The sequence below is a fragment of the Ranitomeya variabilis genome, chromosome 1, assembly GCF_051348905.1.
Source record: "Ranitomeya variabilis isolate aRanVar5 chromosome 1, aRanVar5.hap1, whole genome shotgun sequence".
Taxonomy (NCBI): domain Eukaryota; kingdom Metazoa; phylum Chordata; class Amphibia; order Anura; family Dendrobatidae; genus Ranitomeya; species Ranitomeya variabilis.
The window spans coordinates 1,165,740,584-1,165,768,483 of NC_135232.1; the positions used below are offsets into that span (position 1 = coordinate 1,165,740,584).

The 27,900-nt window shown below is 46.5% G+C and overlaps 1 protein-coding gene across 4 annotated transcripts; it reads left to right on the forward strand.

Moving 5' to 3' along the window:
• The first annotated feature begins 1,013 nt into the window (after positions 1-1,013).
• Positions 1,014-27,900, forward strand: WBP1 (WW domain binding protein 1). Of its 4 annotated transcripts, none has more exons than XR_013220129.1 (5): positions 1,014-1,212; positions 21,225-21,327; positions 21,748-21,909; positions 25,325-27,339; positions 27,407-27,900. XR_013220129.1 is itself a non-coding variant. In XM_077280460.1 (4 exons), exons 1-4 carry the CDS (start codon positions 1,153-1,155, stop codon positions 25,936-25,938), a joined length of 939 nt encoding a protein of 312 aa, XP_077136575.1. In that variant the 5' UTR covers positions 1,014-1,152; the 3' UTR covers positions 25,939-27,900. The 4 variants fall into 4 exon arrangements, 1 of the variants encoding a protein (XP_077136575.1); XR_013220130.1 differs by having other exon boundaries at positions 25,325-27,272; XR_013220128.1 differs by having other exon boundaries at positions 25,325-26,733; positions 26,801-27,900.

Consider the following 27,900-nt stretch of genomic DNA (forward strand, 5'->3'; position numbering starts at 1 on the left):
TGACATGGAGGAGCCTCATCTATTACATTATATATATATATATATATACAGGACAGAGCTGACATGGAGGAGTCTCATCTATTACATTATATATATATATATATATACAGGACAGAGCTGACATGGAGGAGCCTCATCTATTACATTATATATATATATATATATATACAGGACAGAGCTGACATGGAGGAGCCTCATCTATTACATTATATATATATATATATATATATACACAGGACAGAGCTGACATGGAGGAGCCTCATCTATTACATTATATATATATATATACAGGACAGAGCTGACATGGAGGAGCCTCATCTATTACATTATATATATATATATACAGGACAGAGCTGACATGGAGGAGCCTCATCTATTACAATATATATATATATATATACAGGACAGAGCTGACATGGAGGAGCCTCATCTATTACATTATATATATATATATATATATATACACAGGACAGAGCTGACATGGAGGAGCCTCATCTATTACATTATATATATATATATACAGGACAGAGCTGACATGGAGGAGCCTCATCTATTACAATATATATATATATATATACAGGACAGAGCTGACATGGAGGAGCCTCATCTATTACATTATATATATATATATATATATATATATATATATATACAGGACAGAGCTGACATGGAGGAGTCGCGTCTATTACAATATATATGACAGGCAGCCGCCATTACTGCGGTTCCTCTCACATTCTTCTTTAGCCTGCTAATCCCAAGCTGCTCGAGTCGCCTCTCCTTTCCTTTTATACTAACAGTAACGCCCGCCTCTTCTGGTCTTTGGACCAATCACTGGTCACTTGTATCATTCTCCTTTTTCTAATTCGTCCACATCGCAGAGCTGAGGTTTAGATGCTGTAATCTGATTGGACAATATTAGTTTCACTTCCTTTTAGTGATAGTGCCGCTCACTTCCTGTTCGATCTTGATCTGTGTGGACGTTGTGTATCCAATCAGCGAGCCTGTTTTCCATCTCTAGATGGTGATTGGTTAGTGGCTCCCTGTGGGCGGAGCTCCAGCCTGTTGCTATGAGATCGGCTGCCGGGTCGGAGAAGATGGCGACTATGGAGCCGGAGAGCGGGGAGCGGAGCCGGGAGCTGCGGGTGTGACGGCATGGAGGAGGCCGGGAGCAGCGCCGGCCTGTGGGAGCGGAGGGACGGCCCGGGACATCCGGTAATCACCGTCTGCGGTGTGTGAGAGACCGAGCGAGAGCGGAGGCCTCCCCGGAGGGGCCTAAGATATGTATATATATATATATGGGGGGTCCGGGGAGGTGACTGTGTATATATATATATATATATATATATATATATATATATGGGGGGTCCGGGGAGGTGACTGTATATATATATATATGGGGGGTCCGGGGAGGTGACTGTATATATATATATGGGGGGTCCGGGGAGGTGACTGTGTATATATATATATATATATGGGGGTCCGGGGAGGTGACTGTATATATATATATATGGGGGGTCCGGGGAGGTGACTGTGTATATATATATATATATATATGGGGGTCCGGGGAGGTGACTGTGTATATATATATATATATATATATATATATATATATATATATATATATATATATGGGGGGTCCGGGGAGGTGACTGTATATATATATATATGGGGGGTCCGGGGAGGTGACTGTATATATATATATGGGGGGTCCGGGGAGGTGACTGTGTATATATATATATATATATATATATATATATATATATATATGGGGGGTCCGGGGAGGTGACTGTATATATATATATATGGGGGGTCCGGGGAGGTGACTGTATATATATATATGGGGGGTCCGGGGAGGTGACTGTGTATATATATATATATATATGGGGGTCCGGGGAGGTGACTGTATATATATATATATGGGGGGTCCGGGGAGGTGACTGTGTATATATATATATATATATATGGGGGTCCGGGGAGGTGACTGTGTATATATATATATATATATATATATATATATATATATATATATATATATATATATATATGGGGGGTCCGGGGAGGTGACTGTATATATATATATATGGGGGGTCCGGGGAGGTGACTGTATATATATATATGGGGGGTCCGGGGAGGTGACTGTGTATATATATATATATATGGGGGTCCGGGGAGGTGACTGTATATATATATATATGGGGGGTCCGGGGAGGTGACTGTGTATATATATATATATATATGGGGGGTCCGGGGAGGTGACTGTGTATATATATATATTTATATGGGGGGTCCGGGGAGGTGACTGTGTATATATATATATGGGGGTCCGGGGAGGTGACTGTATATATATATATGGGGGGTCCGGGGAGGTGACTGTGTATATATATATATATATATATATGGGGGGTCCGGGGAGGTGACTGTGTATATATATATATATATATATATATATGGGGGGTCCGGGGAGGTGACTGTATATATATATATATGGGGGGTCCGGGGAGGTGACTGTATATATATATATGGGGGGTCCGGGGAGGTGACTGTGTATATATATATATATATGGGGGTCCGGGGAGGTGACTGTATATATATATATATGGGGGGTCCGGGGAGGTGACTGTGTATATATATATATATATATATGGGGGGTCCGGGGAGGTGACTGTGTATATATATATATTTATATGGGGGGTCCGGGGAGGTGACTGTGTATATATATATATGGGGGGTCCGGGGAGGTGACTGTATATATATATATATATGGGGGGTCCGGGGAGGTGACTGTATATATATATATATATAGGGGTCCGGGGAGGTGACTGTGTATATATATATGGGGGGTCCGGGGAGGTGACTGTATATATATATATATATGGGGGGTCCGGGGAGGTGACTGTATATATATATATATATGGGGGGTCCGGGGAGGTGACTGTATATATATATATATATATGGGGGGTCCGGGGAGGTGACTGTATATATATATATGGGGGGTCCGGGGAGGTGACTGTATATATATATATATGGGGGGTCCGGGGAGGTGACTGTGTGTATATATATATATATATATATATATATGGGGGGTCCGGGGAGGTGACTGTATATATATATATATATATATATGGGGGGTCCGGGGAGGTGACTGTGTGTATATATATATATATATATATATATATATATAGGGGGTCCGGGGAGGTGACTGTATATATATATGGGGGTCCGGGGAGGTGACTGTATATATATATATATATGGGGGGTCCGGGGAGGTGACTATATATATATATATATATATATATATATATATATATGGGGGGTCCGGGGAGGTGACTGTATATATATATATATATGGGGGGTCCGGGGAGGTGACTGTATATATATATATGGGGGGGTCCGGGGAGGTGACTGTGTATATATATATATGGGGGGTCCGGGGAGGTGACTGTGTGTATATATATATATATATATATGGGGGGTCCGGGGAGGTGACTGTATATATATATATATGGGGGGTCCGGGGAGGTGACTGTGTGTATATATATATATATATATATATATATGGGGGGTCCGGGGAGGTGACTGTATATATATATATATGGGGGGTCCGGGGAGGTGACTGTGTGTATATATATATATATATATATATGGGGGGTCCGGGGAGGTGACTGTATATATATATATATGGGGGGTCCGGGGAGGTGACTGTGTGTATATATATATATATATATATATGGGGGGTCCGGGGAGGTGACTGTATATATATATATATGGGGGGTCCGGGGAGGTGACTGTATATATATATATATGGGGGGGTCCGGGGAGGTGACTGTATATATATATATATATGGGGGGTCCGGGGAGGTGACTGTATATATATATATATGGGGGGTCCGGGGAGGTGACTGTATATATATATATGGGGGGGTCCGGGGAGGTGACTGTATATATATATGGGGGGTCCGGGGAGGTGACTGTATATATATATATATATATATGGGTCCGGGGAGGTGACTATATATATATATATATATATATATGGGGGGTCCGGGGAGGTGACTGTATATATATATATATATGGGGGGTCCGGGGAGGTGACTGTATATATATATATGGGGGGTCCGGGGAGGTGACTGTATATATATATATGGGGGGGTCCGGGGAGGTGACTGTATATATATATATATGGGGGGTCCGGGGAGGTGACTATATATATATATATATATATATATATATGGGGGGTCCGGGGAGGTGACTGTATATATATATATGGGGGGTCCGGGGAGGTGACTGTATATATATATATGGGGGGGTCCGGGGAGGTGACTATATATATATATATATATATATATATATATATATATATATATATATATATGGGGGGTCCGGGGAGGTGACTGTATATATATATATATGGGGGGTCCGGGGAGGTGACTGTATATATATATATGGGGGGGTCCGGGGAGGTGACTGTGTATATATATATATATGGGGGGTCCGGGGAGGTGACTGTGTATATATATATATATATATATATATATATATATATATATGGGGGGTCCGGGGAGGTGACTGTGTATATATATATATATATATATATATATATATATATATATATATATGGGGGGTCCGGGGAGGTGACTGTGTATATATATATGGGGGGTCCGGGGAGGTGACTGTGTGTATATATATATATATATATATATGGGGGGGTCCGGGGAGGTGACTGTATATATATATATATATGGGGGGTCCGGGGAGGTGACTGTGTATATATATATGGGGGGTCCGGGGAGGTGACTGTGTGTATATATATATATATATATATATGGGGGGGGTCCGGGGAGGTGACTGTATATATATATATATATATATATATATATATATATATATATATATATATATATATATATATATATATATATATATATATATATATATATATATATATATATGGGGTCCGGGGAGGTGACTGTGTATATATATATATATATGGGGGGTCCGGGGAGGTGACTGTGTGTATATATATATATATATATATATGGGGGGTCCGGGGAGGTGACTGTGTATATATATATGGGGGGTCCGGGGAGGTGACTGTGTGTGTGTATATATATATATGGGGGGTCCGGGGAGGTGACTGTGTGTGTATATATATATATGGGGGGTCCGGGGAGGTGACTGTGTGTGTATATATATATATATATATGGGGGGTCCGGGGAGGTGACTGTGTATATATATATATGGGGGGTCCGGGGAGGTGACTGTGTATATATATATATGGGGGGTCCGGGGAGGTGACTGTGTGTATATATATATGGGGGGTCCGGGGAGGTGACTGTGTATATATATATGGGGGGTCCGGGGAGGTGACTGTGTGTGTATATATATATATATATGGGGGGTCCGGGGAGGTGACTGTGTATATATATATATGGGGGGTCCGGGGAGGTGACTGTGTATATATATATATATATATGGGGGGTCCGGGGAGGTGACTGTGTATATATATATATATATGGGGGGTCCGGGGAGGTGACTGTGTATATATATATATATATATATATATGGGGGTCCGGGGAGGTGACTGTGTATATATATATGGGGGGTCCGGGGAGGTGACTGTGTGTGTATATATATATATGGGGGGTCCGGGGAGGTGACTGTGTGTATATATATATATGGGGGGTCCGGGGAGGTGACTGTGTATATATATATATGGGGGGTCCGGGGAGGTGACTGTGTATATATATATATGGGGGGTCCGGGGAGGTGACTGTGTATATATATATATGGGGGGTCCGGGGAGGTGACTGTGTATATATATATATGGGGGGTCCGGGGAGGTGACTGTGTATATATATATATGGGGGGGTCCGGGGAGGTGACTGTGTGTGTGTATATATATATATATATATATATATATATATGGGGTCCGGGGAGGCGACTGTATGTATATATATATATATGGGGGGTCCGGGGAGGTGACTGTGTATATATATATATATATATGGGGGGTCCGGGGAGGTGACTGTGTGTATATATATATATATATGGGGGGTCCGGGGAGGTGACTGTATATATATATATATATATAGGGGGTCCGGGGAGGTGACTATATATATATATATATATATATATATATATATATATATATATATATATATATATATATATATATATATATATATATATATATATATATATATATATATATATATATATATATATATATATATATATATATATATAGGGGTCCGGGGAGGTGACTATATATATATATATATGGGGGTCCGGGGAGGTGACTATATATATATATATATGGGGGTCCGGGGAGGTGACTATATATATATATATATATATATATATATATATATATATATATATATATATATATATATATATATATATATGGGTCCGGGGAGGTGACTGTGTGTGTGTGTGTGTGTGTGTGTATATATATATATATATATATATATATATATATATATATATATATATATATATATATATATATATATATATATATATATATATATATATATATATATATATATATATATAGGTCCGGGGAGGTGACTGTATATATATATGGGGGTCCGGGGAGGTGACTGTATGTATATATATATGGGGGTCCGGGGAGGTGACTGTATGTATATATATATGGGGGTCCGGGGAGGTGACTGTATGTATATATATATGGGGGTCCGGGGAGGTGACTATATATATATATATATATGGGGGTCCGGGGAGGTGACTATATATATATATATATATGGGGGTCCGGGGAGGTGACTATATATATATATATATATAGGTCCGGGGAGGTGACTGTATATATATATGGGGGTCCGGGGAGGTGACTGTATGTATATATATATGGGGGTCCGGGGAGGTGACTGTATGTATATATATATGGGGGTCCGGGGAGGTGACTATATATATATATATATATATATATATATATATGGGGGTCCGGGGAGGTGACTATATATATATATATATGGGGGTCCGGGGAGGTGACTATATATATATATATATATATATATGGGGGTCCGGGGAGGTGACTATATATATATATATATATATATATGGGGGTCCGGGGAGGTGACTATATATATATATATATATATGGGGGTCCGGGGAGGTGACTATATATATATATATATATATGGGGGTCCGGGGAGGTGACTATATATATATATATATATATATATATATATATATATATATATATATATATATATATATATATATATATATATATATATATGGGTCCGGGGAGGTGACTGTGTGTGTGTGTGTATATATATATATATATATATATATATATATATATATATATATATATATATATATATATATATATAGGTCCGGGGAGGTGACTGTATATATATATGGGGGTCCGGGGAGGTGACTGTATGTATATATATATATATATGGGGGTCCGGGGAGGTGACTATATATATATATATATATATATGGGGGTCCGGGGAGGTGACTGTATGTATATATATATATATATGGGGGTCCGGGGAGGTGACTATATATATATATATATATATGGGGGTCCGGGGAGGTGACTGTATGTATATATGGGGGTCCGGGGAGGTGACTGTATGTATATATATATATATATGGGGGTCCGGGGAGGTGACTATATATATATATATATATATGGGGGTCCGGGGAGGTGACTGTATGTATATATATATATATATATGGGGGTCCGGGGAGGTGACTATATATATATATATATATATATATGGGGGTCCGGGGAGGTGACTGTATATATATATGGGGGTCCGGGGAGGTGACTGTATGTATATATATATATATATATATGGGGGTCCGGGGAGGTGACTATATATATATATATATATGGGGGTCCGGGGAGGTGACTGTATGTATATATATATATATATATATATGGGGGTCCGGGGAGGTGACTATATATATATATATATATGGGGGTCCGGGGAGGTGACTATATATATATATATATATGGGGGTCCGGGGAGGTGACTGTATGTATATATATATATATATATATATATATATATATATATATATATATATATATATATATATATATATATATATATATATATATATATATATATATATATATATATTAAGAGCCGCAATGTGTGAACTGCAGCAGGAAAATGCCAGACTGAGGCAGGAGATAGAAAAGCTGAAACCACCGACCACTGGACATCTGAGCCAGGAGGGGGCCATGGATATGAGGAGTGCAGAGGACATGACCTCCACTGGCCAGGAGGCTGAGAGGTCTAATAACCTCAATATGGAGGAACCCGAGTCTAATAAAAGGGAGACAGAAATAAGACCCACAGAAGAGAGAAGAGAACCTGCTACCAGCACAATCTCCAGCACAGACCCCCATCAGCAGCCACATCACCCATCCACAACGTCACAAAGTCCTGATACCGTCCTCATAATGGACTCAAATGGGAAATACCTGAATACACGGCGGCTATTCCCAGGAAAAAGGGTCAATAAAATCCGCTGTGCAACTATTGAGCAGGTGACAGCGGTCATCAATAATCCACGGTTTACCAACCCAAACCATATCATCATACACACCGGCACAAACAATCTGCCAGACCAGCACCAGCAGATCTCAGGACAACTGACCCAACTAGCAAGGACGGCACAACTAAAATTCCCTGAGAGCAAAATCATTCTGTCATCTCTGCTCCCAAGAAAGGATATATCCAGCCACACCATCCAGAACATCAACACGGACCTAACTGCAAGAATGACATTTGTGCCAGGAGTGATTCTGGCACAACATCCCTCCATAAATCACCATCACCTGTATGACAGCAAACACCTGAATAAACTAGGGGTCAGCCTTCTGGCCAAAGGGCTGAAGGACATTGTACTGAACAGGGACCCTAGGCCTGAATCCAACACCAACCACAATCTCATGAAAAGACCCTCAACAATGCAAAGGCAGGAAGCCACAACTATATCTAAGGAACCTGGAAACAAACACCCTCACCCAAAATCTGACCATCAGAGGAAGAGACCACCATGGAGGAAACCACAGAACTCACAGAGAGACCTACAGAACAGAGGCATCCAGAGCAGAGATATACAGAGCAGAGACATGGAGGAGATAAGGACTCTGCTCAACACATTGTGCAGGAAACTAATGTGACTGGATGGAACATCATTACTAAACCAGTCAGAGATCCGGTGTGTCCTACACAGCCACACTCATTACAAGGTATACACACACAAGTGAGATAAATAAAAAATGACTTCACTTAAAGTTAGCAGCTGGAACATCCAAGGCCTGAACACCTCGGTGTTTGGATGTAAAACAAATGACCCAGATTTTATACAAAAACTGAAAAACATAGACATTCAGATTCTCCTAGAAACATGGACCAGGGCCGAAAATGAATCCCTGGTGCCCATCGGATACAGAGAAATCTGTGTCCCTGCCCTAAAAAATAAGAACATTAAACAGGGCCGCTGCTCAGGAGGAATATTGATCTGGCATAAAGAAGAGCTCCACCAGTACATCAAACCGGTGAAGAGAGGAGACAGCCACATATGGCTTAAAATCAGCAGCTCCATCCTCACCGCTCAGTCTGATTGCTATGTCTGCGCCATCTATATACCACCACCAGAGTCACCCTACTTCAATCCAGAGAGCTTTGAGATCTTACAAGGAGAAGTTGCCCATTTTCAGGCCCTGGGCAAAGTTCTCATCATCGGAGACCTCAACGCTAGAACTGGGAGAGAAAAAGACTTTCTGACCACGGATGGAAACACCTACATTCTTGGTGCAGAGACTGACAGCCATGACTCAGTACACATGGAGAGAAACAGCTACGACAGTACAGTCAACAAAAGTGGCAAAAAGATCTTGAACCTATGTAGAAGTTTAGGACTTCATATCCTTAATGGTCGCACCAAGGGAGACTCCCTAGGAAGATACACATTAAACTCCCATGTAGGAAGGAGTGTAGTAGACTACGCCATTACAGATATGGACATGGAAAATATCGGCGGCTTCATAGTCACCCCACAAACGCACCTGTCAGATCACAGCCAACTTCTTCTGTACATAAAATCTACAGAGAAACCATCAGCACAAAAGCCTCAACAGAGCGGCCTCTTCAACCTGCCTCCATCCTATAAATGGTCCAAGACGTCAGCAATAAAATATCAAGAGGCTCCCAGCAGACACAGAATACAGCGGATGCTCCACCACTTCTACAACTACGAGTACAAGCCTAACCCAGAAGGAGTGAACCAAGCTACAAAAGACCTCAACGATATATTCTACACCATGGCCGAACTGTCCGACCTGAAAAAAGTCAACTATAAAAGGCCAAAAGAAAAACAGACCAATGGTTGGTTTGACAGAGAATGTAAAACCATACGGAAGACCCTGAGAACAGCCTCAAACAAAAAACACAGAGACCCCAACCATCCGGGTCTGAGGGATGCCTACGACACCATACAAAGGCAATACAAAACCATCCTCAAGAGGAAGAAACAAAGTTACATCTCCACCAAACTTAACCAACTGGAAGACGCCCTCCAGGACAACTCCTTCTGGGAACTATGGAACCACATGGGCACAAAAAACAAGAAGAACATCATCCATATCCAAAATGGCAATATCTGGCTTCAGTACTTCAGAGACCTCTACAAAGACATCCCGAAGGAAGAACTAAACCAAGAACAGAAAAACATAACAGAAAAACTAAAAGCTATGGAGGAAAAAGTCAAACATTTCCAAAACCCACTGGATACACCGATCACACTTCAGGAAGTTACAGAGAGAATATCTTCCATAAGGTGTAGAAAAGCCAGTGGCCCAGATGGAATCCCACCAGAAATGCTGAAGTACAGCCCACCAGAAATACATGCAGCAATGGTCAAATTGTTCAATATTGTGCTGAGTGCTGGCTACTTTCCTCGTACCTGGAATCAAGGCCTCATCACACCCATCCACAAGAGTGGGGACAGGTATGACCCAGCCAACTACAGAGGCATATGTGTCAGCAGCAACCTGGGGAAACTGTTCAATAGCATCCTGAACAAAAGGATCCTTAATTTCCTCACCGAGCATAACGTCCTCAGCAAAAGCCAAGCAGGGTTCATGCCAAACCATCGCACTACCGACCACATCTACACCCTGCACAGCCTCATTCAGAGCCACGTCCACAACACTAAGCACGGGAAGATATACGCTTGTTTTGTGGATTTCAGAAAGGCTTTTGACTCAGTGTGGCACCCAGGCCTGTTACTGAAACTGCTGGAGAGTGGAATAGGAGGAAAGACCTACGATGTCATCAAAAGCTCCTACACCGAGAACCGCTGCAGTGTGAGTGTGAACGGTAGAAGAACGGCTGATTTCCAGCAGAGCCGCGGAGTCAGACAGGGCTGCACCCTAAGCCCAACGCTCTTCAATATCTACATCAATGAGCTGGCCACCACTCTGGAATCTTCCACGGCACCAGGTCTCACACTCCATAATGCCCAGGTGAAATTCTTGCTGTATGCAGATGACCTATTGCTGCTGTCACCAACTGAGAAAGGTCTTCAAGACAACCTGAAAATCCTGGAGAAATTCAGCTCCACGTGGGCTCTACCGGTCAATGCAAAGAAAACCAACATCATGGTGTTCCAGAAGAGAAAGCCAAGACCGAACCAGCACCTTCCATTCATGCTAAACAACTGCGCTCTTACAGAAATGGACAAATATACCTACCTGGGCCTGGAAATTCACCGGTCAGGGAGCTTCAAACAAGCCATAGAGATACTGAAAGACAAGGCCTGCAAAACCTTCTATGCCATCCGAAGGAAGCTCTATCATCTGAAGCCACCAGTGAGGGTCTGGCTAAAAATCTTCGATGCCATAATCACCCCAATCCTCCTATACGGCAGTGAAGTCTGGGGCCCTCACACATACCCAGACTGGTCAAAGTGGGATTCCAGTCCAACAGAAATATTCCACCTGGAATTCTGTAAACACCTTCAGGTCCATCGGAGCACCACCAACAATGCCTGCCGAGCTGAGCTGGGCAGATTCCCACTGCACCTAGCTGTCCTGAAGAGGGTGCTGTCCTTTCAGGCTCACCTGCAGAGTAGCAACCCAAGCTCCCATCACCATAAAGCCATGCTACATATAGGTGGTCCCCACAAACCAGGACCCCCGGAACAGCTCACCCAAATCCAACCTGACCGAACCGTCAACCAAAACAACTCGACAAAAGCCACAATCAGGAAGATGGTAGAGGAGGGGCAGGAGAGGTACGTCAGTGTCTGGAGGAACGAAATCAGCAGCTCACAGAAACTGACCGTGTACCAGAGTCTACAGAGAGACTACAGACTGGCCCCATATCTGGAGAAACTCTCAGATCCCAGAGACCGCCAGATCCTGAGCCGGTATAGACTCAGCGCCCACAATCTGGCCATCGAGGTCGGCCGGCACAGACAGAGCTACAAGCCCAGAGAAGACAGACTGTGCCTACACTGTGACCTGGAGACCCTGGAGGATGAGACCCACTTCCTGCTACACTGCCCCAAATACTCAGCAGTGAGGGACACTCACTTCAGGAGACTCTCACATCTCTTCCCGGACTTCATCACCATGAAGGAGGAAGAGAAAACATATATCCTGCTGGGGGAAGAAGAGAGCACGGTGGAGATAGCAGCCCAGTATGTGAGCGCTTGCCATAGACTGCGAGAAAGACAACCATGATGCCATGGACTTCCTTACCCCCACCCTGCACCCCATCCATCGTCCCCGCAGTCCTCACCCATTATCCCCACAGTCCCTGCTACCTATTCCCTATTGTACTTGTGCTTTGGCAAAACTGATGTTTATTTGGTCCTGCCAATAAAGCTGATTTGATTTATATATATATATATATATATAGGTCCGGGGAGGTGACTGTGTATGTATGTATGTATATAGATAGATAGATAGATAGATAGATAGATAGATAGATAGATAGATTCAAGATTCAAAGAAGCTTTATTGGCAGGACCAAATACACATCAGTTTCGCCAAAGCAAGTGTATAATGGCAATAGGGATAGGGACTGTGGGGATGTTGGGGGGGGAGGTGGATGGGGGCAGATCCAGGGTGGGGGCTATAGTCCATGGCATAGGGGAGGTGGATGGGGCAGATCAATTATGGGGGCTATAGTCCATGGCATCATGGCTGTCTTTCTCGCAGTCTATGACATTCGCTCACATACCGCGCTGCTATCTCCACCGCGCTCTCTTCTTCTCCCAGCAGGATATATGTTTTCTCTTCCTCCTTCATGGTGATGAAGTCCGGGAAGAGATGTGAGAGTCTCCTGAAGTGAGTGTCCCTCACTGCTGAGTATTTGGAGCAGTGTAGCAGGAAGTGGGTTTCGTCCTCTATGGCCTCCTGATCACAGTGTTGGCACAGTCTTTCCTCCCTGGGCTTGTAGTTCTGCCTGTGTCGGCCACATTCGATGGCCAGACTGTGGGCACTGAGTCTATATCGGCTCAGGATCTTGCGATCTCTGGGGTCCGGGAGTTTCTCCAGATATGGGGCCAGTCTGTAGTCTCTCTGTAGACTCCGGTACATGATCAGTTTCTGTGAGTTGTTGATATCATTCTTCCAGTCACTGACATATCTCTCCTGGCCTTCTTCTGCCATCTTCCTGATTCCGGCTTTTGTCAGGTTGTTGTGATTGGTGTTCTGGTCCGGTTGGGTTTGGCTGGGCTGTTCCGAGGGTTCTGGTTTTTCTGTTTCACCTACATGTATCAGGGCTTTATGGTGATGGGAGCTTGGATTGCTCCTATGCAGGTGAGCCCGGAATGACAGCGCCCTCTTTAGAACTGTTAGGTGTAGAGGGAATCTGCCCAGCTCGGCCCGACAAGCACTGTTGGAGGTGCTCCGATGGACCTGGAGAAGGTGCTTGCAGAATTCCAGGTGGAATATTTCTGTTGGACTGGTATCCCACCTTGACCAGTCTGGGTAGGTGTGAGGACCCCAGACTTCGCTGCCATACAGGAGGATTGGGGCGATGATGGAGTCGAAAATTTTTAGCCAGACCCTCACTGGTGGCTTCAGATGGTAGAGTTTCCTTTGGATGGCATAGAAGGTTTTGCAGGCCTTGTCTTTCAGGGTCTCTATGGCTTGTTTGAAGCTCCCTGACCGGTGAATCTCTAGGCCCAGGTAGGTATATTTGTCCGTTCCTGTGAGGTCGCAGTTGTTGAGGACAAATGATGGGTGTTGGTCTGATTTTCTCTTTCTCCTCTGGAACACCATGGTGTTGGTTTTCTTTAGGTTGACCGGTAGAGCCCAGGTGGAGCTGAATTTCTCTAGGATTTTCAGGTTGTCCTGGAGGCCTTTCTCGGTTGGTGACAGCAGCAGCAGGTCATCTGCATACAGCAGGAATTTCACCTGCGTGTCGTGGAGGGTGAGACCTGGTGCTGAGGAAGATTCCAGGGCGGTAGCCAGCTCGTTGATGTAAATGTTGAAGAGTGTTGGACTTAGGCTGCAGCCTTGTCTGACCCCGCGGTTCTGCTGGAAATAAGCTGTTCTTCTGCTGTTCACACTCACGCTGCAGCGGTTCTCGGTGTAGGAGCTTTTGATGACATCGTAGGTCTTTCCTCCTATTCCGCTCTCCAGCAGTTTCAGGAATAAGCCCGGGTGCCACACTGAATCAAAGGCCTTTTTAAAGTCCACAAAGCAGGCGTATATCTTCCCATTCTTTGTATTGTAGACGTGTCTCTGAATGAGGCTGTGCAGAGTGTAGATGTGGTCGGTAGTGCGATGGTTTGGCATGAACCCTGCTTGGCTCTTGCTGAGGGCGTTGTGCTCGGTGAGGAAGGTGAGGATCCTCTTGTTCAGGATACTGTTGAACAGTTTTCCCAGGTTGCTGCTGACACATATGCCTCTGTAGTTGGCTGGGTCATACCTGTCCCCACTCTTGTGGATGGGTGTGATGAGGCCTTGGTTCCAGGTACGAGGGAAGTAGCCAGCGCTCAGCACAATATTGAAGAGTTTAACCATTGCAGCCTGTATTTCTGGTGGGCTGTACTTCAGCATTTCTGGTAGGATTCCGTCCAGGCCACTGGCTTTTCTACATCTTACGGAGGAGAGTCTCTCGGCTACTTCCTGTAGTGTTATAGGTGTATCCACCGGGTTTTGGAAGTTTTTGATTTTTTTCCTCCATTGCTTTTAGTTTCGCCATTATGTTTTCCTGTTCTTGGCTTAGCTCTTCCTTTGGAATGTCTTTATAGAGGTCTCTGAAGTATTGGAGCCAGAGGTTGCCATTTTGGATATGGGTGTTGTTTTTCTTGTCTTTGGTGCCCATGTGGTTCCATAGTTCCCAGAAGGAGTTGTCTTGGAGGGCGTCTCGGAGTTGGTTAAGCTTGGTAGAGATGTAACTCTGCTTCTTCCTCCTGAGGAGGGTTTTGTACTGCCTTTGTATGGAGTCATAGGCTTCCCTCAGACCCAGGTGGTTGGGGTCTCTGTGTTTCTTGTTGGAGGCTGTTCTCAGGGTCTTCCGTACAGCTTTACATTCTTTGTCAAACCAGCCATTGACCTGTGTTTCTTTTGGTCTCTTGTAGTCGACTTTTTTAAGGTCTGACAGTCTGGCCATTGCGTAGAATATATTGTTGAGGTCCTTTGCGGCTTGGCTCACTCCCTCTGGGTTTGGCTTGTACTCGAGGTTGTAGAAGTGGTGCAGCATCCGCTGTATTTCAGGTCTGCTGGAAGCTTCTTTATACTTTAGTGCCGACATTTTGGACCATTTATAGGATGGAGGCCGGGTGAAGAGGCCGCTCTGCTGTGGCTTCTGAGTGGATGGTTTCTCTGTAGATTTCATGTACAGAAGAAGTTGGCTGTGGTCTGACAGGTGCGTTTGTGGGGTGACTATGAGGGCGCTGACATCTGCCAGGTTCAGATCTGTAATGGCGTAGTCTACTACACTCCTCCCTACATGGGAGTTTAGTGTATACCTTCCTAAGGAGTCACCCTTGCTTCGTCCATTAAGGATATGAAGTCCTAAACTTCTACATACGTTCAGGAGCTTTCTGCCACTTTTGTTGACTGTAGTGTCATAGCTGTTTCTCTCAGTGTGTACAGGGTCTTGGTCGTCATTCTCTGCTCCAAGTATGTAGATGTTTCCATCCGTGGTCAGGAAGTCTCTCTCTCTCCCTGTTCTTGCATTGAGGTCTCCAAAGATGAGAACTTTGCCCAGGGCCTGATAATGGGCGGCTTCTCTTTGTAAGATCTCGAAGCAGTCTGGATTGAAGTAGGGGGACTCTGGCGGTGGTATATAGGTGGCACAGAGGTGAACATCAGACTGGCAGGTGAGGATGGAGCTGCTGATTCTGATCCATATGTGGCTGCCTCCTTTCTTCACCGGTTTGATGTACGGGTGGAGCTCCTCTTTATACCAGATCAATACTCCTCCTGAGCCCCGGCCCTGTTTGGTGTTTTTATTTTTCTGGGCATGGACCGAGAATTCCTTGTATCCAATAGGCACCAGGGATTCGTTTTCGGCTCTGGTCCATGTTTCCAGGAGGATCTGAATGTCTATATTTTTCGGTCTTTGTATAAAATCAGGGTCCTTTGTTTTAGATCCAAAGGTTGAGGCGTTGAGACCCTGAATATTCCAGCTGCTGATTGTAAGTGAAGACATTCTTCAGTGTATTTTGTGTGTATATACCTTGTAATGAGTATAGCTGTGTGGGACAAACTGGATTTCTGACTGTTTTATAGAAGTGCTTGGTTCCATCCAGTCACATTAGAATTCTGCACAGTGCATTGAGCAGGGTCTTTATCTCATCCCTATCTCTGCTCTGCATGTGTCTGTGCGGGCTCGGTGGTCTCCTCCATGGAGGTCTCCTCCTCTGGTGGTCTGACACTGGGTGAAGAGCTTTGTTTCCAGCTTCAGGAGGTAGCGTTGGGGTTTTCTGCTCTTTCGTTCTCGGGGGTCTTTCAGTGTGATTATGGCCACTGTTGGATCCAGCCCTGGGGTCTCTGTTTAGCACGATGTCCTTCAGCTCTTTGGCCAGGAGGCTGACCCCTTGTTTGTTGAGATGTTTATTATCGTGCGGGTGATTGGTGTTTATGGAGAGGTGTTGTGCCAGGGTCACGTTGGGCACAGTCTTGATCCTTTCAGTCAGTTCTGTATTGATGGTTTGGGTGGTTTGCCTGGGTGTGTCCTTTCTTGGGAGCAGCGATGACAGAATGATTTTACTGTCCGGGAATTTTTGTTGTGCCATCTTTGCCAGGTTGATCAGTTGTTCTGCGATCTGCTGGTGCTGGTCTGGTAGATTGTTTGTACCCGTGTGTATAATAATATGCTTTGGGTTGGTAAACCGTGGTTTACTGATGACCTCGGTCACCTGTTCAATATTCGCACAGCGGATTGTACGGACCTGTTTTCCTGGGAATAGCCGCTGTGTATTTAGGTACTTCCCATTTGAGTCCATTATTAGGACAATATCAGGACTTTGTGATGTCTTGGGTGGGCTACGGTGCTGCTGACGGGGGTCTGTGATGCTGGCTTTGCTGGTGGCTGGTTCTCTTCTCTCTTCCATCTCTCTGGTTTCAGGATCAGTCATATTGTTGGTTATTATTTTATTGCTAGTAGGTGTCTCTACATTCTGTTCAGTGGTGGCCATGTTGTCTGCTCTCTGGCTGGTTTCCATTGCCCCCTGCGGGTTCAGATGCCCAGGGCTATGGGCTTTTAATTCTGCAATCTCCTTTCTGAGTTCATCATTGTCTTTTTTCAGGTCACCCATTTCCTGTAGAGCTGCCTGGTGTTGACATTTCAGGTCACACATTTCTTCCCTTATTTTCTGTAGGGCTGTGTCATTTGTTGCTTAGTAATTTGCATTCCCTTGTGAGTTTCTTTCACATTCTAATTTCAGTTGGACCAAGTCTCTTTCTAATTGAGATAAGAGGTCTCTGATGTTATCCTGCGAGAGGTGTGAAGTGTCGGGGGATAGGCGGCTCTGGCTGGGAATCTCTATATGAGCATTAAGGCCCCGTCTCACATAGCGAGATCGCTAGCGAGATCGCTGCTGAGTCACAAGTTTTGTGACGCAACAGCGACCTCCATAGCGATCTCGCTATGTGTGACACGTACCAGCAATCAGGCCCCTGCTGTGAGATCGCTGGTCGTGTCGGAATGGCCTGGACCTTTTTTTGGTCGTTGAGGCCCCGCTGACATTGCTGAATCGGTGTGTGTGTGACACCGATCCAGCGATGTCTTCACTGGTAACCAGGGTAAACATCGGGTTACTAAGCGCAGGGCCGCGCTTAGTAACCCGATGTTTACCCTGGTTACCAGCGTAAATGTAAAAAAAAAAAAACAGTACATACTCGCCTTCTGATGTCCGTCAGGTCCCTTGCCGTCTGCTTCCTGCTCTGACTGCCGGCCGTACAGTGAGAAGTGAGAGCACAGCAGTGACGTCACCGCTGCGCTCTCAGTGTACGGCGGCTCAGTCAGAGCAGGAAGCAGACGGCAAGGGACCTGGACACCGAAAGGCGAGTATGTAGTGTTTGTTTTTTTTGGTAACCAGGGTAAACATCGGGTTACTAAGCGCGGCCCTGCGCTTAGTAACCCGATGTTTACCCTGGTTACCCGGGTGCTGCAGGGGGACTTCGGCATCGTTGAAGACAGTTTCAACGATGCCGAAGTCGTTCCCCTGATCGTTGGTCGCTGGAGAGAGCTGTCTGTGTGACAGCTCCCCAGCGACCACACAGCGACTTACCAACGATCACGGCCAGGTCATATCGCTGGTCGTGATCGTTGGTAAATCGCTTAGTGAGACGGGGCCTTTAGAGGTAGCATTAGAGGTAGCTGCTGGGGCTTGTAGTCCTTTAAAGGTTTGTGCCTGCTCTTTGATATCAGAAAAACCGTTTTCAAATTGCTGCAGAATCTCCTCCGTCCCCTGCACCATGACTGTGCCATTGTTGTACAGGCTTATGGTGAGCACATTGGTGTCGTCATCGGCTTGGCTGGTAATTTTCATCCGCTGGGCATTATTGGTGTTGGATTTAGATACATGTTTATATCGATTGCACAGGGCAGTGTGCCAGGCTGAGAGCTGGTCTGTATAGAATAATACATTGGTTTTTCTTTTTGGTTCTTCCTTTGTGAAATCTGCATAAAGAGTCTCTGGATTCTCTCTAATATAGTCCTTCTTGGGTTTATTGCCCCACTGTGTTATCTCCAGATCTGACCCCAAGCATTCCTGGGTCTCTGGGCTTTGTTCCTTTACTTGTTCCAAATTTGTGTTCTCCATTTTGTAGTTATATGTTAATTATAATCCTTATTTCTAAGAAGATTAATTTGTAACAAGTCTATAGGTTGTGTTGTAGTTAAGGAATTCTCCTACCTTTTATAGGTCCAGGTATCAGGAGGTCAGATGTATGATGCCAGCTGTTTCCAGTCTGCTTCCTCCAGGGGATTCTTGTTTTCTCCTTTAAATCCTCCAATTCTTCCTTTTTTCATAAAGTTTAAAGTCCAGTTCGGTCCAGATCACTTTTATGTTCCACGGAGTTGAGTTTTTCCAGGATTTGTCTTACAGTTGCCTCATTACAAGGTATAAAGTGATGGAAATTCAGGAGCTCATGTTCAGTGCTTCTTACTCCTAGGAATGGTGGGCGGGATCATTTCTATATCATATATATATATATGGGTCCGGGGAGGTGACTGTGTGTGTGTATATGTATATATATATATATATATATATATATATATATATATATATATATATATATATATATATATATATATATATATATATATATATATATATATATATATATATATACTAGACTGTGGCCCGATTCTAACGCATCGGGTATTCTAGAATATGCATGTCTCCGTAGTATATGGATAATGATGATTCCAGAATTCGCGGCAGACTGTGCCCGTCGCTGATTGGTCGAGGCAACCTTTAGGACATCATCATCGCCATGGCAACCATTATGACCTACGTTGATACTGTGCCCGTCGCTGAGTGGCCGGCCTCGACCAATCAGAGACGCGGGATTTCCATTATGACATCATCGTCGCCATGCTGTGCCATGCTGTGCCCGTCGCTGATTGGTCGAGGCCTGGCGGCCTCGACCAATCAGAGACGCGGGATTTCCAGGACAGACAGACAGACAGACGGAAAAACCCTTAGACAATTATATATATAGATGGGGGTCCGGGGAGGTGACTGTATATATGGGGGTCCGGGGTGGTGACTGTATATATGGGGGGTCCGGGGAGGTGACTGTATATATGGGGGTCCGGGGTGGTGACTGTATATATATATAGGTCCGGGTTGGTGACTGTATATATGGGGGTCCGGGTTGGTGACTGTATATATGGGGGTCCGGGGAGGTGACTGTATATATGGGGGTCCGGGGTGGTGACTGTATATATATAGGTCCGGGTTGGTGACTGTATATATGGGGGTCCGGGGTGGTGACTGTATATATGGGGGGTCCGGGGAGGTGACTGTGTGTGTGTATGTGCATATATATATATATAGGGTCCGGGGTGGTGACTGTATATATGGGGGGTCCGGGGAGGTGACTGTGTGTGTGTGTGCATATATATATATGGGTCCGGGGTGGTGACTGTATGTATATATGGGGGTCCCCGGGTGGTGACTCCCTGTGTATATATGGGGGTCCCGGGGTGGTGACTCCCCGTGTATATATGGGGTCCCGGGGTGGTGACTCCCCGTGTATATATGGGGGTCCCGGGGTGGTGACTCCCCGTGTATATTGAGTTGTGGGGATCCTGGGATTCAGAAGTTCCGTATATTGGAGGGTCCCGAGGTTCCGTATATTGGGGGTCCTGGTGGCTGATTCTCCAGCATCTCGTGCGATGATGACCAGTGAGGTGCGGGGCTCAGTGCGGCTGCCTCTGTGCGGGGGCTCGGCCCGGCTCCTGTGGGTCCTGCTCCTGGTCGGTTCCGGCCGGTCCTGCTGGGCTCGGGCTGTTACTTTCTGTTGTGTGTACACACGGGCCGGGGACATTCCTCTGTGACATAACACGGTAGATCTCACCAGGGACAGACATGTACGAGGCTCCCCACTGGCCTGCTGACACTGTTCTGCCGTCTGCACTGGTAAGAGATGGGGGGCATCCAGGGTGGGCTGGCAGATGAAGAGCTGCATGCGTTGTGTGCACGGCAAGATGCTCTGTAACCCCTGTATCCTCTCCACAGGCTCGAGAGCACTGTCCGGGGGTCAACAACAAGCCGTACGTGTGTGACAGCGGCCACTGCTGCGGGGAGAGCGGGTGCTGCACCTACTACTACGAGCTGTGGTGTAAGTAATGTAGAGCTGTGTCCAACACCCCCCCATCCTCCGTCACCCGCTTTGTCCTTCACCCCCCCCCCCCATCCTCCGTCACCCGCTTTGTCCTTCACCCCCCTCATCCTCCGTCACCCGCTGTGTCCTTCACCCCCCATCCTCCGTCATCCATCACCTGCCTCATCCTACCCCCAGCCCTCCATCACCCACCTCGTCCTCCTGCTAGCCTTGTGATTCCCCCCGCCCGGCCTCCTCCTTCCCGCTCCCACCTCGTCCTCCTACCCGCCTCATCCTACTCTCCCCTCCCCCACCTGTTATCTGCCTCGTCGCCCCCAACCCCATTCCCTCTGTGTCCTGCCTCGTCCTACACCCCATCCCCCTCTGTCGCCACGCTTGTGTCCCCCCATCATCCGTTACCTGGTCTTTCCTCTGCAGGGTTCTGGCTTCTCTGGACGGTTCTCATTCTCCTGAGTTGCTGCTGTGCCTATCGCCATCGCCGCGCCAAGCTCCGCCTTCAGCATCAGCAGCGGCAGCGGGAGATCAACCTCATTGCCTACCACCGTGCCTGTCACTACCCGCCATCCATGCTGGACCTGAGTAAGTGGCAGCTGAGCCTCTCACCCGCCCAAATATCAGCATTGTGTTCACAGTACTCATGGGATCTGCTCTGCCCCAGGATAGTACGGTCACGCATGGGATTTGCTCTGCCCCAGGATAGTACGGTCACGCATGGGATCTGCTCTGCCCCAGGATAGTACGGTCACGCATGGGATCTGCTCTGCCCCAGGATAGTACGGTCACGCATGGGATCTGCTCTGCCCCAGGATAGTACGGTCACGCATGGGATCTGCTCTGCCCTTATGTTGTTGTACAGTAGTATTAATACTCAGGGGGGGGGGGGGATCTGGTACTAATGTCCGTGTCTTTGGTCTCTGTAGTGTGATTACTCGGGGTGTATAGTAGTATTATCTAGTGTGGATCTCGTGTGTTCAGTATTAATACTCGGGGGATCTGGTACTAATGTCCTTGTCTTTGGTCTCTGCAGTGTGGTTACTCGGGGTGTATAGTAGTATTATCTAGTGTGGATCCCGTGTGTTCAGTATTAGTACTCTGGGGATCTGGTAGTAATGTCCGTGTCTTTGGTCTCTGTAGTGTGGTTACTCGGGGTGTATAGTAGTATTATCTAGTGTGGATCCCGTGTGTTCAGTATTAATACTCTGGGGATCTGGTACTAATGTCCGTTTTCTCTTGTAGTGTGATTACTCGGGGTGTATAGTAGTATTATCTAGTGAGGATCCCGTGTGTTCAGTATTAATACTCGGGGGATCTGGTACTAATGTCCGTGTCTTTGGTTTCTGCAGTGTGGTTACTCGGGGTGTATAGTAGTATTATCTAGTGAGGATCCCGTGTGTTCAGTATTAGTACTCTGGGGATCTGGTACTAATGTCCGTTTCTTTGGTCTCTGTAGTGTGGTTACTCGGGGTGTATAGTAGTATTATCTAGTGAGGATCCCGTGTGTTCAGTATTAGTACTCTGGGGATCTGGTACTAATGTCCGTGTCTTTGGTTTCTGTAGTGTGGTTACTCGGGGTGTACAGTAGTATTGGCTAGTGAGGATCCTGTGTGTTCAGTATTAATACTCGGGGGATCTGGTGCTAAGATCCATTTCTTTGGTCTCTGTAGTGTGGTTACTCGGGGTGTATAGTAGTATTATCTAGTGTGGATCCCGTGTGTTCAGTATTAATACTCTGGGGATCTGGTACTAATGTCCGTTTTCTCTTGTAGTGTGATTACTCGGGGTGTATAGTAGTATTATCTAGTGAGGATCCCGTGTGTTCAGTATTAATACTCGGGGGATCTGGTCCTAATGTCCATTTCTTTTCTCTTGTAGTGTGATTACTCGGGGTGTATAGTAGTATTATCTAGTGAGGATCCCGTGTGTTCAGTATTAATACTCGGGGGATCTGGTACTAATGTCCGTTTCTTTGGTCTCTGTAGTGTGGTTACTCGGGGTGTATAGTAGTATTATCTAGTGAGGATCCCGTGTGTTCAGTATTAATACTCGGGGGATCTGGTACTAATGTCCGTTTCTTTGGTCTCTGTAGTGTGATTACTCGGGGTGTATAGTAGTATTATCTAGTGAGGATCCCGTGTGTTCAGTATTAGTACTCTGGGGATCTGGTACTAATGTCCTTGTCTTTGGTCTCTGTAGTGTGGTTACTCGGGGTGTATAGTAGTATTATCTAGTGAGGATCCCGTGTGTTCAGTATTAATACTCGGGGGATCTGGTCCTAATGTCCATTTCTTTTCTCTTGTAGTGTGATTACTCGGGGTGTATAGTAGTATTATCTAGTGAGGATCCCGTGTGTTCAGTATTAATACTCGGGGGATCTGGTACTAATGTCCGTTTCTTTGGTCTCTGTAGTGTGATTACTCGGGGTGTATAGTAGTATTATCTAGTGAGGATCCCGTGTGTTCAGTATTAATACTCGGGGGATCTGGTACTAATGTCCGTTTCTTTGGTCTCTGTAGTGTGATTACTCGGGGTGTATAGTAGTATTATCTAGTGAGGATCCCGTGTGTTCAGTATTAATACTCTGGGGATCTGGTACTAATGTCCGTTTCTTTGGTCTCTGTAGTGTGATTACTCGGGGTGTATAGTAGTATTATCTAGTGAGGATCCCGTGTGTTCAGTATTAATACTCGGGGGATCTGGTACTAATGTCCGTTTCTTTGGTCTCTGTAGTGTGGTTACTCGGGGTGTATAGTAGTATTATCTAGTGTGGATCCCGTGTGTTCAGTATTAATACTCGGGATCTGGTACTAATGTCCGTTTCTTTGGTCTCTGTAGTGTGGTTACTCGGGGTGTATAGTAGTATTATCTAGTGTGGATCCCGTGTGTTCAGTATTAATACTCGGGGGATCTGGTCCTAATGTCCTTGTCTTTGGTCTCTGTAGTGTGGTTACTCGGGGTGTATAGTAGTATTATCTAGTGTGGATCCCGTGTGTTCAGTATTAATACTCTGGGGATCTGGTACTAATGTCCGTGTCTTTGGTCTCTGTAGTGTGGTTACTCGGGGTGTATAGTAGTATTATCTAGTGAGGATCCCGTGTGTTCAGTATTAATACTCGGGGGATCTGGTCCTAATGTCCATTTCTTTTCTCTTGTAGTGTGGTTACTCGGGGTGTATAGTAGTATTATCTAGTGAGGATCCCGTGTGTTCAGTATTAATACTCTGGGGATCTGGTACTAATGTCCGTGTCTTTGGTTTCTGTAGTGTGGTTACTCGGGGTGTATAGTAGTATTATCTAGTGAGGATCCCGTGTGTTCAGTATTAATACTCGGGGGATCTGGTACTAATGTCCGTTTCTTTGGTCTCTGTAGTGTGGTTACTCGGGGTGTATAGTAGTATTATCTAGTGTGGATCCCGTGTGTTCAGTATTAATACTCGGGATCTGGTACTAATGTCCGTTTCTTTGGTCTCTGTAGTGTGGTTACTCGGGGTGTATAGTAGTATTATCTAGTGTGGATCCTGTGTGTTCAGTATTAATACTCGGGGGATCTGGTCCTAATGTCCTTGTCTTTGGTCTCTGTAGTGTGGTTACTCGGGGTGTATAGTAGTATTATCTAGTGTGGATCCCGTGTGTTCAGTATTAATACTCGGGGGATCTGGTCCTAATGTCCTTGTCTTTGGTCTCTGTAGTGTGGTTACTCGGGGTGTATAGTAGTATTATCTAGTGTGGATCCCGTGTGTTCAGTATTAATACTCGGGGGATCTGGTACTAATGTCCGTTTCTTTGGTCTCTGTAGTGTGGTTACTCGGGGTGTATAGTAGTATTATCTAGTGAGGATCCCGTGTGTTCAGTATTAATACTCTGGGGATCTGGTACTAATGTCCGTTTTCTCTTGTAGTGTGATTACTCGGGGTGTATAGTAGTATTATCTAGTGTGGATCCTGTGTGTTCAGTATTAATACTCGGGATCTGGTACTAATGTCCGTTTTCTCTTGTAGGGGTGTTGTCGTCCTTTAAGCTCCCGGCCTATGAGGAGGTGGCGTACCGGCCCACCACCCCTCCCCCTCCATACAGCTCAGCCCTCGCCCCGCTGGGCCTCCCGTCATCTTCGGTGCCTCCGTCGGACCCTCCATCCTTCTCGCCGAGCTCGGACCATTCCAGCAGCTGCTCCTGTACCTCCGGCTGTATGTTATCGGGAAGCAGCTCCTCCGTCCAGGTGACGGATGAGACCGGCACCAGCCCGGGGAGCGCAGCCAGCGAGGGCCGGAGCTGGGATCACACACCGGAGGAGGAGGAGCAGGGCGCTTGTGGCCCTGAGCGCTCTTTTCACAAGCAGACTGCTTTCTCCTCCTACGTGGATTTCTTTGATTCTCACCATTGTTGGGACATTGAGGAGGAGGAGGATGAGGAGGCTGAAGAGGAGCATTACCGGCAGAGGAGGCTGACTGGAGACTCTGGGATCGAGGTCTGCCTCTGCCAGGTGCAGGGTGAGGAGCAGGATGATAGAGGGCAGCTGCACGATGATCCCGCCTGTGCGCAGAGAAGGAAATCCACAGAATCACCCATGGAGAAGGGAGACACAGAACCAAACTCTCCCATCCAACCTGTGTAACGCCAGGACCCAGACTGTGGAGTACCACTGATACAGCCTCCTAGGGGAACGGTCCTATATGGACCTTCTAGATGGTGGCGGGTGGTCTGCTCAACGTGGATCAGCCAGAGAGTGGGGGGTTCTACTCTAAACAGACCAGCCTGGGTGTGGGGGGGAGGTCTACATGGACCATCTAGATGGTGGGGGAAGTTCTGCTGAACATGGATCAGCCAGAGTGGGAGGGTTCTGCTCTACACCGACCAGCCTGAGTGTGGGGGAGGTCTACAGGGACCAGCTGGTGGGTTGGAGGGTTCTGCTCTATACGGATCAGCCTGAGTGTGGGGGAGGTCTACATGGACCAGCTGGCGGGTGGGAGGGTTCTGCTCTATACGGATCAGCCTGAGTGTGGGGGAGGTCTACATGGACCAGCTGGTGGGTTGGAGGGTTCTGCTCTATACGGACCAGCCTGAGTGTGGGGGAGGTCTACAGGGACCAGCTGGTGGGTTGGAGGGTTCTGCTCTATACGGATCAGCCTGAGTGTGGGGGAGGTCTACATGGACCAGCTGGCGGGTGGGAGGGTTCTGCTCTATACGGATCAGCCTGAGTGTGGGGGAGGTCTACATGGACCAGCTGGTGGGTTGGAGGGTTCTGCTCTATACGGACCAGCCTGAGTGTGGGGGAGGTCTACAGGGACCAGCTGGTGGGTTGGAGGGTTCTGCTCTATACGGATCAGCCTGAGTGTGGGGGAGGTCTACATGGACCAGCTGGCGGGTGGGAGGGTTCTGCTCTATACGGATCAGCCTGAGTGTGGGGGAGGTCTACATGGACCAGCTGGCGGGTGGGAGGGTTCTGCTCTACACCGACCAGCCTGAGTGTGGGGGAGGTCTACAGGGACCAGCTGGTGGGTTGGAGGGTTCTGCTCTATACGGATCAGCCTGAGTGTGGGGGAGGTCTACATGGACCAGCTGGCGGGTGGGAGGGTTCTGCTCTATACGGATCAGCCTGAGTGTGGGGGAGGTCTACATGGACCAGCTGGTGGGTTGGAGGGTTCTGCTCTATACGGACCAGCCTGAGTGTGGGGGAGGTCTACAGGGACCAGCTGGTGGGTTGGAGGGTTCTGCTCTATACGGATCAGCCTGAGTGTGGGGGAGGTCTACATGGACCAGCTGGCGGGTGGGAGGGTTCTGCTCTATATGGATCAGCCTGAGTGTGGGGGGAGGTCTACAGGGACCAGCTGGTGGGTGGGAGGGTTCTGCTCTATACGGATCAGCCTGAGTGTGGGGGGAGGTCTACATGGACCAGCTGGTGGGTGGGAGGGTTCTGCTCTATACGGATCAGCCTGAGTGTGGGGGGAGGTCTACATGGACCAGCTGGCGGGTGGGAGGGTTCTGCTCTATACGGATCAGCCTGAGTGTGGGGGAGGTCTACATGGACCAGCTGGTGGGTGGGAGGGTTCAGCTCTACACGGATCAGCCTGAGTGTGGGGGAGGTCTACAGGGACCAGCTCGGTAGGGGATGTTTCTCGATATGGATCATCCCATGGTGGGGTGGGGGGTATTGCTGGACACGGCCTAGCCCGGGTTGGGGGGTCTAGCCTACACGGACCATCCCGAGTGTGGGGTCTGTTGTAGCGTCTTTAATCACAGGTAGGACTATGTGACCGGTGTAACGAGGTACGAAGCAGCAGAGGCTTTCATGTAGCGGTGCCCAGTACCCGCCAGCAGCGGGGAGGACACTGGACAGGTATTTGATGCTGCTGAGCTGGCTCCACTAGTGTTCCTATCATGTAACAGAATTGACCTACAGGCGGGGGACTGCTACTGTTGGGCTGCGCCCCACTTGTGATCTCTGCTATGAGCTTTCTGGTAGATCCACCCCAGTATGTTCTTACGGCCAGTAATGAGCAGTGCGTGCAGGTCTATATATACAGTCGTATACAATGCAGTGTGCGTTAACACCAAATAAAGCTGTTTACCGTGAGAA